Here is a 20,786-nt window from a genome sequence, read left to right as displayed (position 1 = left end):
TAGATGTATATGCTGCGTCAGTCACACCTACTGTACGGTATAACAAGTAAGGTGTTACAAAGTTGTACTTTTAATGATGCACAGGCATCCTTCAGGCCAGGCAGTGCCGAGGTTTTAATTACGAGAACACAGCGCGCAAATGTAATATCCCTCAGTTTCATCAAACTCACACCAACAGTGTCTCAGCACTATTAATTAAAAGTTCAATGCTTTAAAATATATTTCTACCATTACAAAGTGCTGCAGGACAGTTGGAAGATGAGTCATCCAGTCTTGTTTAATCAGTTTGACCAGTGAAGTTTGTGATTTACGTTAATTTTATTCAACATTTTGGACTCTGGTGCGGCACCCACATTGGCTCAGTCTGGAGAATAAGTTAAATGTTAAAGTGACTGAGAAGATCCATCACCACCACCATGGACACACTCCATTACATGGAGTATGTCCAATCTGTTTGGAGGACAGTACAATCTTCCATCACAAACTATATATTTTAAGGTTGCATTGAGTCCCATAAGACTACTCTGACATTCAGTAAAATAGAAAATAAGCAATGTCAAACATGTCAGATGAGAAGGTACATTTAAGCTAGATTTCATAATCGATTATTTAGCCAATTATTTTCTAGATTAATCGTTTGTTCTACAAAATGTCCGAAAGTACAAAAAAATGTCCATCCCAGCTTCTGGAAGTCTAACATGATGTCCTTAAATGTCTTGATTTGTCAGTCCAAAACCCAAAGATATTCAGTTTTTAATATGATATGAAACAAAGAAAAAGCAAGAAACCTCCATATTTGAGCGGCTAAAGATCTAAAGAAAGGAGCATTGTCTGTCATTTTTGCATGAAAAATGACTAACGATTGATTATCAAAATATTTGGCGAAAGTTTTTTCTGTCAATCAACTAATAGATTAGTTGGATAATTGTTGCAGCTCTAATTGAATCTGTGTTCAGAACAGAGATAGCAACATGTTTTACAAAGAGTGGAAGCAGTGGTAACTCACTAGCCTTTGTCAAAGAGAAAAATGACACCTATAATCAACTTCAAAACTTCATGATGTGTTCGCTAACACAGTTGGTTGCAAACTGCAACCTCACCGCTAGATGCCACTGAATCCTACACAAGGCCTGCGCCGTTGTTCTGCTCGGTATCACAAAAGGATCTTTATGTATCTGCTGTTAACATTTTTGGCTGATCAATAGCAGCAAATCAAAGAGATCCATCTCGTCTAAAAGTGTGTATATTGTTGAAAACTTTACTTAAAAAAAAGACTTCAACCGCCTAACTTTCTCTTTTATCTCATTTCACTTTATCTTAATTCATTTGTGTTAAAAACAAACAGATTAAATCTCAACAGCAGATTAACGTTTTTGATACCATTTCCCCCCAATCGATTTGTCTGCCTATGGGCTCAGTGACACAGACGGGCCGAGGTGTTAGTGAGTAAGCAGCTCAGCTGTACCGTCAGGCAGCCCGGCTGGTGCAGCCGATGCTCTGCAGTATAGTCACTATGCATTTCCATAAAAGAGACTAATGAAAACCTAATGAGAATGGGCTGGAGCAGCTTATACACATTAACAAAATTAGCATATAAAACACATTCCCTTGGGTGGGCTACCACACACACACACACACTCACATACACATCTATATATACGCACAGCAATACACACACATACACACAAAAAGAAAAATTGCAAATGCAGTTTTACAGCTGTGTTATGTGTAGAATTTTAGCTTTTTCAAAAGAGTTGTCAGTGCCCTTAACTTTATTAAATGCTATTAAGCTTGTTTTCTTTATAAACTCTGCAGAGATAACTTTTAGAATTACTCATGCAAGGTTTCCCTGTAGCTGGGTGTGCTACAATTGACAGATTTTTGTGTCCATCAACCCATGGGAGACTGAGTGGCTGTCAATTATAGGTACCAAGAGGCATTTTGGTACAAAATCTACATCAGCAGTTTACACTTTCCTCCGCCCTCCAGTAGCTCCTCTCTCCTACCGCATTAAACATACGTCTTCCTCAATTACTGCGGATCATCACTTCCAGTCCCAGGAGGGCCGAGGCAAAAATAAAGGTGATGATGTGCATGCATGAACGTGTGTGTTTCTGGGAGTACTGCCATGCTTCACTGAATACTGAAGGAAGCAACTCTTTGTCAACAAGCCACTTCTATTCTAGTCTCTGGTCAGGTGACATCAAATTAGCATAAACATGTCCCATACATCCGAGTAATAGATTTTGGAGCGTGAATGCTTGCAGAGTGTACACGGTGCACGTTCCAATATCAGCCTAATTTCCATTTAAAGGCATGCAAATGAGAGATACAGAGGAAAGATTGTGTAACAGCAAAGTAATTTGCAGTATCGTTACAAGGTTGTAGCAGTGGAGCTTCTGAAATCAATGGTAAGAACATCACATGTTTTAAAAGATGGTACGATAATTTCCATGGTCAGTAAAAGATTTCAATAAAGTATGGAATTAGTTTAAGACATAAATGAGAAAATTTTCACTAGGAGGTGTATCCATTATCTTTAGTCCAATTTCATGCTACCAAATTTTTTATTTCTTTGACTTATCTCATCAGACAAACATCCACTGTGTGGCTTATGCAGTTGTGTGTTCGTCTCAATGTGTAGACCGGTACCTTTCACATAGTGTGAAGTTACCATTTAAGCTTAGCAGCTGTTCAAAAATCTTTGTTTATTTCCTGTTCGAGAAAGTCTTTATCTAATTACGAATGAACAAATAAATGAATAAAGAGAGCACAACATGATTTAATGTCTTGTTAGGTTTTACAGGCTGTTGGTGTCTGTAATGAGGAGAGAAACTATCATGTCAGCAGTAGATGTAAGAACCAGATAATCTGATGTTTAATACAGGCACACATCATTTCCCAACGCATGGATTTACTGTTTGGATTTTGGGAATGGCAACTTAACAGAACTCATTTGTTTTGAAGGTCAAAGTCCTAGTCAGCAGCATACAAATACGACAATGTCTGCCTTTGTGTGCCTTTGTGAAATAAAACATTATAGCTGTGAATTGACGCATACACTATAAAAATCCTAATATACTTGTATTCGGCTGTGTACCTTTCCAAGCAGTTATTAAATGTATCATTCTTAGGGAACAGAGAGGCCATTTCTTTCCACAAAAACAATGTCAACTGAGCGCTACAGAATTATGGGTTTGGGTTTATGAGAAATGTCTGTTTGAGGGATATTTCAGGTCGTCATGTTCATGTTCTGCATGTAGCAGCGGCATTCAACCCAGAGAGCAGTTACTCTCCGTCGGATGTTTTGACCAGATGAGTGAAAGGCAACATTGCATTTTAGATACATACAATAGATATTATTGTGTTGTAGTGCGGGTCTTCATATACCACCCTGCTCGTAGTAAATGGCTGCCTATGTGGCCATATGCCTCTGCTTCACTAGGCATGAAGGTAGAACTATAGAGTTGGATACAAACAGAGGGGTGGTGTACTAAAAGAAAATGACATGCGTCTAGAATGGTTTTGGATTGACACATTTTTGAAAATACAAGCCTGTGTGATCCGAGAGGTGGATGACTGATGATTACTTTGTTTTTAGAAATTGGATTTCAGCAATATCGGCAGCAAAGCTGGGACTCTGCTTTACCAATTTCCTGTGTATTTAATTACTAAAAACAATAATTAGCATCTCATTTGTATTTTCTCCCTTATCTAACAACATGGCTGCTCTGTTTCCCCTAACTGGAAGATGTTCTCAGCTAAGTTTTCTGCATGAGGACATCATTTACCATTAACAACAGTAGTCAGTAAGTTTTTTTTCAGGAGGAAACAATAACTTTGTGTGTATTGGACATCTGCACTCACCAAAAATACCCAGGATATATGAACTGTTTGACTTGGTCGGAAGCCAACATGATGGCAACACAAGATAAATCATTATGTCATGCAGTGTTTCTCATGTGAAAAGTAAAATAGCTCATTTTTATATTATTATACTTTACACATATCAAATTAACTGATCTACACCACAACAACAAAGATCCTGCCAAATAACAGTAAATGGGATGAATTACATGCATCAGAGGTTTTGTTACACAGGCAGCTGGCTGAAAACCACTATGTCTCCGACTATGCGCGTGTGTGCGTTTGTGGTTTTGTGCGTGTGTGTGACTGACAGTCAGTCAGACTGAAGGACAGGATGACTGATGACTACCACCCTCTTTCTGGGCAGGTGAGTCTCCCAGCACTGATAATGAGGCTAAAGAGAAAGAGCTGCCATTAATTTGACTTCACACCTCAACCGCACACAATGATTTGGACTTTGTGTGTATGTTTGTGTTCTAGTGATACTTGTTCTGTAGTCAAACTATGTCCCCCTCAAGGTAACATATCAGAAATGTGGGCACAAATAAATCCTCCACAGCAGAGAAGTTGAACAGGGCTTTTTGACACTTGTTCAGGGTTTCTTCCACATTTTAATGCAACACTGTTGCTGAAGACCAATTTGACATTCTGGGAGAGTTTCTCCAAGGCGAGTTACCACAAACCTCAAGAAGCTCAGGGACACTGGCCTTCACCGCTGTACACAAACTGTTATCTAGAAGACGACACACGATGCAGGTTTAGCATCCACAGTAAAATACTTTGTATTTTATCAATTCAAATTCAGTTAGTTTTTCTATCATAGTTTTCTGTAACATCAGTTTGTGTTCAATGTAGTGAAGAAACGTTAAGACAATTTCATACTCGGACCAAATACTTATGTCCAGATCCAGGTTTGTTTCTTCAGTTGTTTAGCAGGGGGACTTAAAAAGGGCCAGAGCTCCAGGCTAACTTGTCCACTAGTAGCACTGGTGATACCATCTTTCTCGGTTGGTCGCACCAGCACATGATATGGTTGCAACCTTTTTCTGGCCGTCTCTCCCTCCTCACAGGCTACTCCTCTGGCTCGTAATTTTTTTTAATCAGCTATTGTACCGCTTCATTTTTGGAATAAAGTAGTAACAAAATTGACACGTGTAAAACCTGCACACACAAAAAACAGGCACGTGCAAGTGATACCAGCGCACAGAACAGCAGCCGCAGGTGTGAAACAATCCTCGCGAGGGAGCATTTCTGCTCCACAGGCACAAATGCAGCCCTTGCCTGAACCCTCACTGCACGCTTGCAAATGCTCGACACTTGACAACTGGACTTTTTAGACTTTAGAGGTGGGGATGGAATAAACAGTGGCTTAAGTCTCCACTCTGGCAGGGGCACCAATGATAATGATCATTATACACTCGTGACCAATGATCACATGCGTGACCATTTTGGTCGCAGTCTTGAGCCCTGTATACCTACCGTAATATTTTCTACAGACATTTATCAATTCAAGACGGGAAACGGCGACTAAGAAGAGACAACGACCTGGTACTACTCGCAGGTCTGATGGACAGCAGAAATGGAGAAAACATTCAAATCAAATTTATTTGTATAGCCCAATATCACAAATTATACATTTGTCTCAGTGTGCTTTACAGACTGTACAGGTTACGACACCCTCTGTCCTTAGACCCTCGCATCGCACAAGGAAAAACTTCCTAAAAGAAACCCCATAATTAAAGGGGGTTTGGCCACGACTGTTCAAGCCGAATAAAAAAAAGTTGCCCGAGACATTTCGCAATTTGGACAAAAGAGAAAAGTTTCCTTCTTATGCAAGATATATTAACTTAATTTCAAGACTGATCAGGTTTTAACATTCAGATGTCAGCATTTACAACTTTTTGAATTTCTACTTAAATGATTGTTGACCTTGTGAAGAGGAAGGGACTAGTAGTCTGTGAAACCGGAATGAAATTTGCCCATTGTACACAGGATCCTATAGACAGAAGAAGTAGTCAAGGCATAATGCAGGGGTCGGGAACCTTTTTGACTGGGAGAGCCATAAAAGCCAAACGTGAAAAAAGCAGATTAGTGGGCAGGATGCGGGAGAAAATGCAGCAGGAGACCTGTGCAGGTGAGCTGACAGTGTATCACTGCATCATACACCAGGAAGCGCTGTGTTGTAAAGCTATGGAAATTGAACATGTAATAAGCACCGTAACACAGGTAACTTTATAAGAGCCAATTTAAGTCTTTTCCTGAGGAGATACATTTTTCGAGTTGCGTGAGGAAATCTGCCAGTTTTTGGAAAGCAAAGGGAAACACACCACAGATCTCTGGGATGAAAAGTGGCGAAGTGAGCTGGCCTTTTAGTGCAACATAACCAAGCATCTCACTGTTAAACCTCCAGCTTCAGGACCGTGTGATCACGGACATGTATGATGCAGTGAGAGTGTTCCAAGCCAAGCTGCCTGTGGGAGACTGATGCAGCAAGAAAACTTTGGTCACTACGTGTTTCCAAACACTGACAAACCATGACCACTGCTGTGTTCCAGACATTTTGCTGATAAACTGAGCGCATTTGCCAATTTTACAGCTCAGAAACGATGCCACAACCCGCCTTCATGCCACTCAGATGCTTTGCATGTTGTTTATCCTGTACATACGACATCTATTGCATGTCTGTCCGTCCTGGGAGAGGGATCCCTCCTCAGTTGCTCTCCCTGAGGTTTCTTCCATTGTTCCCCTTTAATTGTGGGGTTTCTTTTAGGAAGTTTTTCCTTGTAGCGATGCGAGGGTCTAAGGACAGAGGGTGTCGTAACCTGTACAGTCTGTAAAGCACACTGAGACAAATGTATAATTTGTGATATTGGGCTATATAAATACATTTGATTTGATTTGATGTGTGAGCAGCTTGATGTGATGAAGATTAACAAAAACCCACACAGGAGTCGTCTCACTGATGCACACCTTCACTCACTGAGGGTTTCCACAGAACCCCAACAGTCAGAGACAGAGCGGAGGAGAGAACTAAAAAATAAGATCCGCTGCTAAATGTTTTACTTTAAAATGACAGAATATAATTATATGTTATCTAACAAAAGTTTGCTAAAGCCAACTATCCACTGATGGTCTAATCTCATGTCCATATTTGTGCGTCCATGCCATTAAACACTATCAAGCTAGCAGGCCCATCACCGGTGATTGATCTTGGAGTGACAATCTTTATTTAGCCTTTGGGAGACTGGGCTCTCCTCCTCCCCCCTCAGCCCCCCACTCTCTTATCTGCTCTGGACTGTTTGTTTTTTCGGTGTGCTAAGAAAAAGAACCGATCAATGTTGTGAGTTATGAAATGACAGTAGTGCTGCTAAAGGCAGTCTCTCAAACACTGCCACAGCAGACAGACACTCATTTGCCCCCTTCTCCTCCACCACCACAGAAACACCACATTCATCACACATCTCTGTCTATTAGCCCTGTAACCACGATCTGTCCACTCAGTCCAACAACTCTGACAGTTGGACTTCACTAAAGTAATCCCTCGTTTCCCTTCCTAAAAGCAGGGATCCAACTTATTTTTTATCATGATAAAAACTTCCATAAAGCTACAATTTGTTGATGGTTTCAGTTGTATATGAAAACATACATAGGTTTAACCGCTTTAACCGACAATTTAACGAGATAATATTATAAAGAGGTACATTGTGGAGTTTTTGGCCACTATTAGCGCAATATATAATGTAATGTTGGTCAATAGTTTGTAAATCCCTAATGCAAACCATTTTAAGTTATACCAACAACTGTTCTTCCATTATTTGTCATTTTTGAAATTGTGTACTGCATTTGTTCAGTCTCTCTGAATTAATACATTTTTAAAGTCCCGAAGATTTTTCACTGAATGCCTTCCACTCAATATAGACTACTTTCCAGGCCAGAGAACAACATTTTCAATCACAACACACGTGATGATAGATGCATGTAGTTTTTATTTTGCTTTTTTTAAGGAGTGATGCTTTTCTTTGCCAGAGTAAGCCCAAGGCTCTCTCTCTTGATCAACAGAGCATGGATTTGTAGATAAATTACATTACAGGAACAACAAACTCACCAGACTGTTATAATATACTTTCTAGGCCAACTAGCAAAAGGTTCTTAGTTTTCCCTTCCTTATTTCATTTCATCAACCCTATATCCCTTCAAAGCAGATGAAGGAATACAAAGAATGTAACTTCTCTGAAATGCTGGATGCTAATCTATTCTTAGTAACATTATTCCCTCTTGTGCATCCTGCCATTGCTTTGACCCAATTTGGCCATTGTAGGTTACACCAGAGGCATGCATTGAAGCCGTGTTAGGCCAAGGTATTAACCCCTGATCAAAGTCACAGCATTTTAATCTTGTTTTTCTTCCATGATTGGCCATATGCACAATGGAAACAGGATGTTTGGGTGTAATGCCGAGTGAAACAAGAAGTAATTTTAAGTTATTATCCATACGTTTTAGTTCTGATTGAATTGGCAGTACAGTTTAATACTACAGGTCCTAGAAATTTGGGGGAAGTAAACACTTAGTTATTTCATAAAAACAGAAGAGAAATGGGTGCATCTATTTACAGAGCAGGCAAACAAACTCACTTTTTATACATTTTATCGACTAATAATATTCTATTTGACCTTCTGGACAATCTGGTTTTACGAAAAAACACAACACGACAACAGCCGCCTTAAAAGTAGTAAAACATTTTATAAATTTCTTAGAAAATAGAGAACATTGTGCAGCACTTTTCATTGACTTATCCAAGGCTTTTGATACAGTGGATCATACCTTATTGTCACAAAGACTCTATAGTATAGGTCTCTCAGATCAAGCTGTCTGTTGGTTTGAGAACTATCTATCAGGCAGATCACAGTGTGTGAGGGCAGAAGGTATAACTTCTAGATCTATTTATGTATCCAAGGGTGTACCACAGGGATCTGTTGTAGGACAATTGTTATTTATTTATATAAATATTGTTAATCACAATTTGTTTAAATGCAAATTTTCATTTTTATGCTGATGACAGTAATTTACTGCTCTGCGTCCTCCCCAAATCAGGCTCTTTGTCAGCTCCAGAATGCTTTTAACATTGTAACTTACGTGATTTGAAACTTATTTTAAATGCTGGAAAGACGAAGCTCATGTGTTCTCGAAAGCTAAAAACCAAGCACTTGAACCTCCCTCCTATCACCACTTCACAGGGTTCTGAGAATAAATCTGTGTCTCAGTTCAAATATCTTGGCATTATCATTAACGATTCTTTCTTTTAAACCTCACATTTTAGAACTTTTGAAAATAGATACATTACAAATCAACTGAAATATTGCAAGCCTTTTATTATTTTAATATTGCTGATTATGGCTTACAGCTTAAGAAAACTCAAAAATCCTATCTCAAAAAATTTGAATAGTTCCTCAGACCAAGTAAAAAAAAAAGATTTATAACAGCAAAACAAAATCAAACATTTGAAAATGTCCATTAATGCACTCAGTACTTGGTTGGGAATCCTTTTGCACGGATTACTGCATCAATGCGGCGTGGCATGGAGGCAATCAGCCTGTGGCATTGCTGAGGTGTTATGGATGCCCAGGATGCTTCAATAGCAGCCTTTAGCTCATTAGCATTGTTGGGTCTGGTGTCTTTCAGCTTCTTCTTCACAATACCCCACATATTCTCTATGGGGTTCAGGTCAGGGGAATTGGCAGGCCAATCGAGGACAGTAATGCCATGGTCAGTACACCAGTTACTGGTGGTTTTGGCACTGTGGGCAGGTGCCAGATCATGCTGGAAAATGAATTCCTCATCTCCATAGAGCTTTTCAGCAGACGGAAGCATGTAGTGCTCTAAAATCTCTTGGTACACAGCTGCATTTACTCTGGGCTTGATGAAACACAGTGGACCAACACCAGCAGCTGACATGGCTCCCCAAACCATCGCTGACTGTGGGAACTTCACACTGGATTTCAAGCAACTTGGATTTTGCTCCTCTCCAGCCTTTCTCCAGACTCTGGCGCCTTGACTTCCAAATGAAATACAAAACTTGCTTTCGTCTGAAAAGAGGACTTTGGACCACTCTGCAACTGTCCAGTGCTTCTTTTCCATAGCCCAAGTCAGACGCTTCTTCCGTTGTCTTGAGTTCAGAAGTGGCTTGACCATGGGAATACGGCTATTGTAGCCCATTTCCCGGACACGTCTGTGAACAGTGGCTTTTGATACCTGGACTCCAGCTTCAGTCCACTGTCTTTGAAGCTCCCCCAAATTCTGGAAGCGACTCTTCTTCACAATGCTGTTAAGGCTGCGGTCATCTCTCTTGGTTGTGCAGCGTTTCCTGCCACATTTCCCCCTTCCAACAGACTTTTTGTGGATGTGCTTTGAAACTGCACTCTGTGAACAGCTTGCTCTTTGAGACATTTCTTTTTGTGTCTTACCCTCCTGATGGAGGGTGTCAATGATGGTCCTCTGGACAGCAGTCAGATCAGCAGTCTTCCCCATACTTGTGATTTAGTTTACTGAACCAAGCTGAGTGTTTTTCAAGGCTCAGGAAACCCTTGCAGGTGTTTCGAGTTAATTAGACGATTCAAGTGATTCGTTGAACACCCTACTAGTATACTTTTTCATGATATTCTAATATTTATAGATAGGATATTTGAGTTTTCTTAAGCTGTATGCCATAATCAGCAATATTAAAATAATAAAAGGCTTGCAATATTTCAGTTGATTTGTAATGAATCCAGAATGCATGACATTTTTGTTTTTTTAATTGCATTACAGAAAATAAAGAACTTTATCACAATATTCTAATTTTCTGAGACAGTCCTGTATGCTCGTGTTGGATGGTCTTCCCTGACCACCTGTAGACGGATACAATGGCACATCCTTATTTATAAGGCTATTCTTGGTGCTCTTCCTTCTTACTTAAGGATCTACATTAGTAGGAAATGTAGTGGACCATATCAGCTTTGCGCCGAGGACTGTTTCTTTTAACTGTCCCAAAAGGCCGTACTGAACTTGGGAAAAGGGCTTTTAGTTACGCTGCTCCGGCTGCCTGGAACCAGCTGCAGAATGAGCTGAAACTCAAAGAGCTGGTCTCTCTGAACAGACTTAAAGCGACTCTTAAAGATATTGAAGCAGACCGCTGTGTCTGTAAATGTTTTGATTAATGTTATGATTGTGATTGTGTTGTGACTGTTTTGATTTGTCTGTAACTGTGCTGCTGCCTATCTTGGCCAGGACTCTCTTGAAAAAGAGATTTTTAATCTCAATGAAACATATCCTGGTAAAATAAGGTTAGAAAATACTGTTCTACTAAAAAAGTTACTCAAGAATTGGCATTATGATTGTATTCCATGCTGCAGCTCACGGTGGCTAAGAAGAAAAGTAATCCAATTCCATGTCAAAGAAAGTGCTGAAAATTACCTTTGTCTTGTTTGCACATTATTGATGAGTTGACCTCTATACATTTGCATTTCCTATGAGTAAAAGCCAGTTGAGTGCTTTTATTGTGAGCAGTCGGAAATCTTCAATTTGTATCAGCAGTAACGACTGTAAGATTTACCAGTAAACAGCGAGTTATCAAACATAATATTACAAACAGTAACACAGGATTAAAAGCAAGCATTGTTTCCTGTGAATCCAGCATGTGGCCATTGACAATGAAAACTACTAAAGATAATTCCTGAATCTATATACATTGAATGGCTACAACTGAAACAAATTATGTTTTTCACTGTTTTTCATAAAGCAATTGCATTATGCTGAGGGAAACATAAAAATGGCTTCTCTGAGAACAAACAAGGGAGGTTCAATTATATTTTGTAATACATTTCAAATGGAATTTTGTAATAAAAGGTTATTTTAGAGTCAGTGGGTGATCAATCTTGAACCCAATTTCTATACTTGCTGTATTTTGAGAAAATTAACATTTGATCAAAAATATTCAGAATTTATTTTAAAAAGAATTCAATGATAGGGGAAATTCACAAAGAATTGTGATAAGAAAAGTGATTTATATGACACTCTGAAGAACAAGTCATTTGAAGCAAAAAAAAAAAAAAGAATTACATACTAGAGCGATGACATCTCCAGAATATCCCTGCAGTAATAAGACACTACCTGGCTATAAAACAAAGTCATTCAAGTTTAATACAGCCTAAAGCCATTTACACCGGCCAGAAAGTCTACTCCAGGGACAACTGTCATTTTTCCATTTAATACAGGCAGTTTGGGAAGCAGCTTTGAAGTTCTAGTCTCTCTGAGAAATGTCTGCCTTTGCCGCCATGATGAGAAGTGACTGGAGGATTCTTAGATATATTAGCGCTCTGCGAGCCGGTGTCATCTGAGATTACGCCCCCTATCCTTCACCGTTCCTCCGGCATGTCAACCACCGAATTTCAATTTCCCTGGTGAGAGGATGGGAAGGCTCTGGCTGGCGACCCCTGCTCGTGACCCTGGGGTTTCACGATGGATGGGGGAGGTGGAGGGGGGACAGATACGGGATGCTCATGAATTAGGGATGACTTCAGCGGTGCGTTCAACTTTGGCCGTCCCGCCTGTATCGCCACAGAGAATCTCCCTGATAAATGGGCATCAAGGGGAAAGAAGACTGCTCTTCCTGGTTTGGTATTCAGAGGAGCTCATGGTCGAGTTTAGCCCCGTTTAAGCCATGTTTAAAACGTCCGTCACTGCTGCTGGCACCTTGGATTATGCACGCTCATTGGCTGGTAAAGGACCAATTTGACCAATCTGAGTTCAAAGAGTTTGAAGACTGTTGGATGGAGAATAAGCTCCCAAGATCATTTCACACCACACATGTAAGCAAACTTATTGGGCTCAGCAAAGGCCAAAAAGGTAGATGCATCTCTAAATATATTGGTGGCACGAAAATAAATTTGAAGAATGACTTTGTTATTACACTAGTGCTGTACCTGCTACGACAAGTCAAATGTCTTCAGTGGATTTTGATGAAATTGACAGGCTTTAGCCATTTATCATTATTACCAATTTACCACTATGTACATCTTAATTCACACCTTTCATACACACCTCGTCTTCCAAACATTCATCCACCTGTGTTGTTTTAAGTCTACCCACATAATACTCCAACTATGTAATAAAAAATCCATGAGGTTATAAACGACAGGGAGGTGGTTTGAGTCCGAGCCGAGCGGTCCACACCACTCACGTCAGAAATGTGTTCAATCAAGTGACTCTACAGGGTCTCGGAACATAAACACATTCAGGCCATGGAGCTAGTTGAACCCTCATGTACATGTACAGGAGATTCAATGTATTAACTCATCTTCCATCAAAACAACAGAAGATTACAAGTGGATGACAACTTCTGACTGAACTGATGTTCTTTTCTTGAATTTGTGGAAATCCCAAAAGAGTATTTTGGTAGCGTGACAGACTCTTATAATGCTCCTATAATTTAGTCAGCTGACACTCGCATTCACTGATTCACATCCTCAGGTATCAATATGAATTAACATATTTTTGAGTACGAATTGATCTTAAAACGCTTTTTTGATTTACTGATTTTATGAGGCTTTAGGAGTAAAAGGCTTCGAACACTGCCGTCAAACAATCAAACTGCTACAGTAGGTATACGCGTGTAAATAATTTACTGACCATCCATTCTGAGATGATGATGTCCACCTTCTCCACAGGGAGCTTGATGTCTTCTATGCGCCCTTTGATCAGAGTGATCTTGTCCTCCAGCTGGTTGGACCTGTGGGAAGCATACAATTGTCAGATAACTTAGAAAATTGTACTCATGTACAAATTGTAACATGACTCGTAACAATTTTACATCACCGAGCATCCAACAGACCAATGGTGCTAGAGTGGGCTTTATAGTTGTCCACACTGTGCAGCAATCCATTTTCATACATTTTTTAAACATTGTCAAGCACATTATATTTATTTTCTTCGCTGAGCCATGTAGGGAGTGCGAAAGGGGGGAAACTGTAACTGTGGGCCTGCAGAGGTGTCAGCCTCAGGTAGGGACTGTACGATCAGTGCTGCCGTTTAAATGATCCTTCCTTTCAGACCGGCCAGTCTGGGTATCAATCTCTGTGAATATTCCATTATCATGACAGCTAATGTTACCGAGGACAGAACAATTACTCACTAGCGGCCCAGAGTGCATTTCTGTGGCAGCGATCCTTATCTTGAACTGTCTCTCCCCTCTCTGCTGCTCTGCTACTGCTGCTATCACCTCCTCCCAGGATCCAACAGCCCCCACACCCCTCACCCACAATCCCCCACCTCCTACACCTTTCACAAGAGGGAAACACTGTAATCTCATTATTGGGGTAATTTAGAGGACAATGTCAGGACTCTGGGGAGAGTCAGTATCTGTGTGGCTTTGTAAGGGTGTGTGTGTGTGTGTGCGTGTGTGGAGAGAGGGGTAAAAAGAGATTGTACATTTCATCAGGAAACCAGTGTCTGCGAATAATTGCTGTCTTGATGGTAAATCTATCCTTTGTCATACAAGTTTGTGTTTCTCATAATTCAGATTTTTTTTATTATTAAAAGATACACAATTTCCAATATCGTTAGCATTTTCAATAACCCACATGTGGCAAAATATTTTTTTATAATATTTTTTTATAATATTATATATATATATATTTTATATAATATATATATATATATATATATTAATTTTGTTGCTTCTTTCAGGAGTCGTACATTAATGAAAAAGCAAAGAAGATAATATTTAATGTACTGAATTACATGCATTGATACGTGTTACTGGCTGATCAGAATTCTCCGACCAAACTCAAACGTCGGCTGATAAACATCCACAAACTGATAATCTGTCCCTCTATCTTTAGTTCATATCACCATTAAAAGTTGAATTTCATTCATCCAAGTAAAATATTGTGTCATTTTGGTCCACTTTGTTGTCACAATTGAAAGCATTCTATTGGATAATCCATCAATTCCAGCCATTAAAAAAAAAAACTATTTAGACATTATCCATTAAGGAAGTGACTGTGAAGGAAGGAAGTCACATCTAGCTTTTCATTTAAACTTTGCCGACGGAGTGGAGACAGGAGATGGATGCTCCTGCCCAACCAACAGGAGCCACTTTAATTACAATCCTGATATTAACATCAAGAGGAAGTGGCTGACACACACACACACACACTAAAACCACAACCCAAGCGAACCCATAGATTTAAAGGTAGCCAAAGGCAAGAGTCTGTGTGTGTTTCTGTTTGCATGTGTATGTACATGTGAGTGTGTGTGCAGGGGGGTTGGGGGGTTACACATCTTTCTTTATCTGAATCTTCACCGCTGGCGAACCTGTGATGCAGCCCGCATGCCAACACACACTCCCACAGCAAGTCAGTGGGCTGTAAAATTAAAACGTCCTTTTCCTTCAGCAAACCCCGTTGTTTTGCTTATACGACACTATCTTACATAACGGTAATAATAGCAGTCATAATGGCCCCTTACTCAAAAATGCATTTTAGAGGCAGGGGTGTGATGGAGGAAGTGGTTGCAGGTAGACATAGGGACAGGCTCTGGTGGCGGTAAATGACTCCACTGTGGAGAGCCAGCTGCTAGAAAACTGGAAAAACGCAGCACCTGAAATTGGACTGAGGACTGTATTAAAAGGTACCAACAGGGGGTCATCTACATGTGTGCTTACTTGTGTGCGTGTGCGTGTGTCTGTAGATACTGCAGGGGAGAAGAGGAGAGGAGTGAATGAGTCAGACCGCAGGTGTAAATAATGTGCATTATGACCACGCGACTGACAGCAGCTCTATTGAAGTCAGCCAGCTACAACAAATAAAAAAGGTGGCTGGAGGTCACACAGACATTCCCACAATCATCTGCTGCAGACAACAGGAACAAGACCCGTCCCCTCTCTGAACTCACGAAGGACCGCTATGACGTGCAAGGCGAGGTTCACATGACTGACCGAGCTAGCACTACAGCTAACTATGCTAATCTGCTAGCATTTTTATTGCTTTTCTTTGCTGTGAGCACCATAAATGAAATTCCATCAACCTCCAGTGCATTTGGTTGGAGGCAAACATAAATATATACATACGGGTTTAAAAAAAATGTTTTACTGACAGTGTATTGTGTGTCTCACCTGACTATGTCCATGGCCTGATAGATGATTTCTGATTGGTCGACTGCTATGACCTTCTTGGCTCCAGCTCTGGCAGCGAACATGGACAGTATGCCAGTCCCACAGCCCACATCGAGCACCACCTGCGGGGAGGGGAGGGGAAGGAGGTGGGACAGGGGTAAGAATATGACTGTGCTCAAAGTCATTTGTAAATTAATTCAGGCAGCTTCGTGAGGATGAAATGAAACCGTTGGCTTTGGATGTTGAAGTGTGAACACGTCTGCTGGTCAGACACTCCACATACTGTATCTCTGTATATCATTTTTTTTATTTTGACCGAAGGACACGTTTTTAAGATTTAAGAGGTGATCTGCAGTTTTTATATTTTTGGGAAGAGGCACAACCATTGCTATGCAGAAAATAAATAAATATGTTATACATACTGTATATGTTTTATAAATCAAAGCATGATAAACATTTAAACTGCATTTTTCTTGCATTACAAAATCAAAACAAGAAGATAACAAAAAAGAAAATGAAGCAGCAGCAACTCTGAAGGATTGTAGGAACTTCCACAACCGAGTGACCTCGAGCTGCTTTGGCTTCCACGTTTGTGCTCACATCTGGAGGTCAAGTCATCCAAATTAATGTTTTGTATGTCTGGCATGCTGTCCTCAATACCTTCACTGATCAAACTGCTCCTCAAAGTAACTTTTTCTGCCCTCGTTGTTGTGTCACTTCTATTTCAGAAGGTCTCAGTTAATTTGTTCATCTTCGCCCCCGACTGGTGTTAATGACCGAGGCACAGCTCAATGACTATACACGCCTCTATATGTAGCACTGTGTTTATATGAGTCTCTATTTAAGGCGGCTTTAACTTCCGCTGTAAGCATCCCGCTGCCTTTATAGGTTCACAGAGGGTCGCCAACACACTGCTGACACAACTTCTTTCTCCATCTTACTGTACTGCTCAGCCGCCGCCCACTAAAAAGTACTGAAACGAAAATGTCCTGCTTTGTTCTCCTTCTAGCGCTTGCTGTAGAAGGTGACACTTCGCTCTCTGCGGAGTGTTTCTCTGTGACAGGGATAATGTACGTTCCCATCAACAAAACCTGCCTCCCTCCTCTACAGCCTCATCCAGGCACTAACCAGCAGCCGCCCATATAATGGATGGTAATGATACAGGCCACTGCTTCCTGCGACTAAAGGCAATGGAAAAGAGAGGGGGGGGGGGGGGGGGGTGTAAGGTTTTTTTTTTGGGGGGGGGTTGTTGTGGGTTATGTGGTGGATTGCATGCGTCTGTTATCAGCACTCTGCAGTCGACATTCAAGGCGCTAATAAAGTCACACTGTTTTAAATCAGACACCATCACCTTATTAATGTCTTGCCTGAAAAATACACAAGCCTATTTCTGTTAATAGGCTTGGCTGTACATTAAATCCGCTCCCCTGAATACTGTATACACACATTCATACACACATCTGTTTGCTCACCTTGTCTCTGAACACTTCAGGGTTGCGGTACATGAAGTCGCGGTAACTCTCCGTGCGCACTTTATCCTGTGGAGGGAATATTGAAAAATGAAGAACAGTGCACATGGACAAAGAGAGACTAAAACCATTTTTACTGCGGGGTCTCTAAGGGTTAAAGGGATAGGTCACATTGTTTTTAAAGTGGGGCTGTATGAGTTACTTTTTCCAGTCAGTGTCTAGAAGTCGTATATCCATCTACGCTCTCGCCAAAGCCTCCATTGTATTACTCCTGTTTCTCTGCCATCTACCATAAGTATTACACGGACTATAAATAGTACCTCATTCAACCCCACTTTGAATAATCCGAACTATCCCTGCAAGAGAAGGGTCATAATAAATCTAACGTTTTGCAAATAATTTACATTCTTCAAGTTGTACAGTCGTTGCTATAATGTTGCGATATGAAGTTGAATTTAACACTAGCCTCATCAGACCCTATGGAAAAATATATTCTCAGAGCATGGCATGTAACATGTTTTTCTACACAGGTGCAGATAACAGCAGACCAAATAGATAGATAGATAAAACTGGGAGGAACCCTGAAACTTTGGAGTGGAGGTCAGGAATGGCTAATGAACCTGCCGAACTAATCTGCCCACAATCCCAGCAACTGCCCTCTGGAGGAAAAGCTACAGAATCTATTGAAATGAGGGGAACATGCCTTAAGAGCAAGATGCGGTGGAACTCAGGAAGTTCTATTCAATACTTAGTTCTTGAAAGATAATTTTACTATAATTATTACATGCCCATATGTACATTGAAAGTTATTGGTTGCTCTAATTTGTTTTCACTGTCCATTCCCTCTGTGTTTCAGACAGTGTATCCTTGCTGAGCAGCAGCAGAGGGACAGTGACACAAACAGGGAATTTCAAACTAAAAGACCCTAACTTTAGAAGACATTTGCCTGGCTATACTTGAATGCATTTTTGCAAAATAAATGACTTTGTTGTCCATAAAGAATGTTGTGTAAAATGAATGCTATTATTAAGACTTTAGAGTCTTGCAGTTTGAAAAAATGCTTTTATAAAATCTGAATTTTGGTATAATGCTAAAACTCTCAGGCTGATGAGTATCCGGGGTAAATTGGGAATAAATTAAGTTAATTTATTTTAAAACGCAAGTGACGTAGGTCTAACTCACGTCATATCAAGACATGCCTTCCTCTCACACACAAAGAGTGCGTCATAGGTGATGCACTTCATGACGACCTGTGAAAGATTTGACCACATTCTACCGCAAAGCCCCCCCGTCACTTCTTCTCTGCCCCTCCTGAGGCTGTGATGGCGTTTACAGCCTGACGCACACACACACGACGCAAAACTTAACAGTGCTTAGCACCAATCAGGATGGGCAACTGGAATATTTCTAAGCACTGCAGTAAGTAGAACATGAAGAGAGGAGAACGAGCTCACACACACACACTCTAAGGTTTCAGCGCTTGAGCAGTGTAAAAATGTATTTCCGCGTTTCAAACATCCGCCATGCAGCAGCACTGCTGGTGTTTCACATGAGAGCTCAGCACTTATTGTTGATTTATCACTTTTGGGAAAATGACTTGTCCTCAGTACCAATGTGTGCATAAAGATGATCATTTTCATTTACGTGCTACATGGAAATCTTTCAGCCAAGACGTACGCTGATGAGCCCACTTTTGCTCTGCAGAGACTGCTGCGCTCAGGGGGGGAAGTGACTCACAAGACTGTGATGAGACCTGGTCAGTGTGTGTGTGTGTGTGTGTGTTTGTTTTTTGCACAACTCAGACCTTCAGCATCTCCTCGTGGATACTATAATGGCCGTAGGAGCTGAAGTAGGCCTCGTCCTCGTCCTCTTTGAGCTCGGCCACAGTGCCCAGGTTTCCAGATCTGCTGGTTTCTGCGTTCATCACCAAACCCTGAACCAGCAGCCTGAAAGAACACGGGACAGATCTGCATTTAACTTCTCATATATTAGGACATGGGACAAAAGCAGTGACCAGAAAGCAGAAAGCACACACAACCTTCATGCAGGACGTAGCAGTAAATGGAGGAGATGGGAGGCATTAATCTTTCTTACGTTCTTCCAACCCCCCCAACCTCACTCTTTCTGTAATTTTCCCTTATTGCCCCCCTCCTTCCTACCTCCCCTCCTCACTTTAACCTCCATGCTGCAGTGGAATTTTCCCTTCTTTTTTTTTTTATAAATCTTTTCCCTTGCTCCAAACTTCTTCCACAGGGTATTCTAGTTGATGTGTCTGCAATACTGGGTTCACTGTGTCCCCCTGCTGGCCTCATGAGGGAAGTGCAGAAGTAAAGCTACCCGCTGAATACACTGAAAGCTCTCAAGAACACGGAAAGAAAAATATCTAGATTGACATAAAATAAACTAATAGGTCAACCTTATCACAACTAGAGGTGTGAAAAAGTGAAAATGCAGAAACGTCACTGACTGGAGTTTGTGCAGGTCATCCACGGATCTGGCAAGCGCCTCCTCTGACCTACGGACTCTCTCCTCAACGGCCTGTTCCCTCCGCTGCACTGCATCATGGGACTCGGCCCCAGACGGCAGGCACGAACCCTCACAGAGCTCCTCAGGGTCTGCCAGAAACAAAGGGGGACACAAATGTAAAACATAGTCTGAACACAGTGACTAACACAAGTTGAAATACTAAATATGTGCAGCATGTTTTCTGTTGTAATTTACATTTCTGTTGCAGGAAATGTTTTCCTTGAAGGATCAATGATCAACACAGAATAGTTTGAGACGCACACGGATCAAGGTTAATTAATGATAACTATCAGACTTTACAGAAGCTCACAGACCAGCATCAAAAAGAGAGGCTTGAATGTGAAAACACTTAAGACACTCAAGTGTGCTGCGTTACACGAAGGAAACGTTATTTCTAAGTAAAGAAAATGTCATCTAATATTTCTAGTCGGGCACTTTCAAATGACCCATGTCTATTTTTGTCTATTAAAACTTTCAAGGCCTTTTCTTTCTTCAAATTCAGCAACTTGTAAGGATTTCAAGGACCTGTGGGAACCATGTAATCTGCCTCAATACAGATCTTCACACCTGCCGGTGGTGCTTTTAGAAGACCTCTTCTGCAAACAATAACTCTATACAGGAAATGACCATTTATTTTGTTTGGTGTGTTTGTTTCATTCCTGCCAAGATTTAGCAAACCATGAATGGATTTTAGAGCTACACATTTTCAACGGATTCAAATAAAATGTTTTTAAAAAATTGTCCGACATATCTGTTGAGATCGCTACTCAAACTGC

At 40.7% G+C, this 20,786-nt stretch overlaps 1 protein-coding gene across 1 annotated transcript in view; it reads right to left on the bottom strand.

Moving 5' to 3' along the window:
• prmt3 (protein arginine methyltransferase 3) overlaps window positions 1-20,786 on the bottom strand; it is a 60,810-nt gene that overhangs the window by 35,805 nt on the left and 4,219 nt on the right. Inside the window, 5 exon segments of the mRNA XM_029428729.1 lie at window positions 13,531-13,630; window positions 16,016-16,137; window positions 17,488-17,553; window positions 19,289-19,430; window positions 19,952-20,099. Of these exon segments, the coding sequence (XP_029284589.1) occupies window positions 13,531-13,630; window positions 16,016-16,137; window positions 17,488-17,553; window positions 19,289-19,430; window positions 19,952-20,099 (578 nt within the window).

This window comes from Cottoperca gobio, chromosome 3, assembly GCF_900634415.1.
Source record: "Cottoperca gobio chromosome 3, fCotGob3.1, whole genome shotgun sequence".
Classification (NCBI taxonomy): domain Eukaryota; kingdom Metazoa; phylum Chordata; class Actinopteri; order Perciformes; family Bovichtidae; genus Cottoperca; species Cottoperca gobio.
The sequence above is the reverse complement of the archived record's forward strand: the minus strand, read 5'-3'. Positions and strand labels throughout refer to the sequence as shown.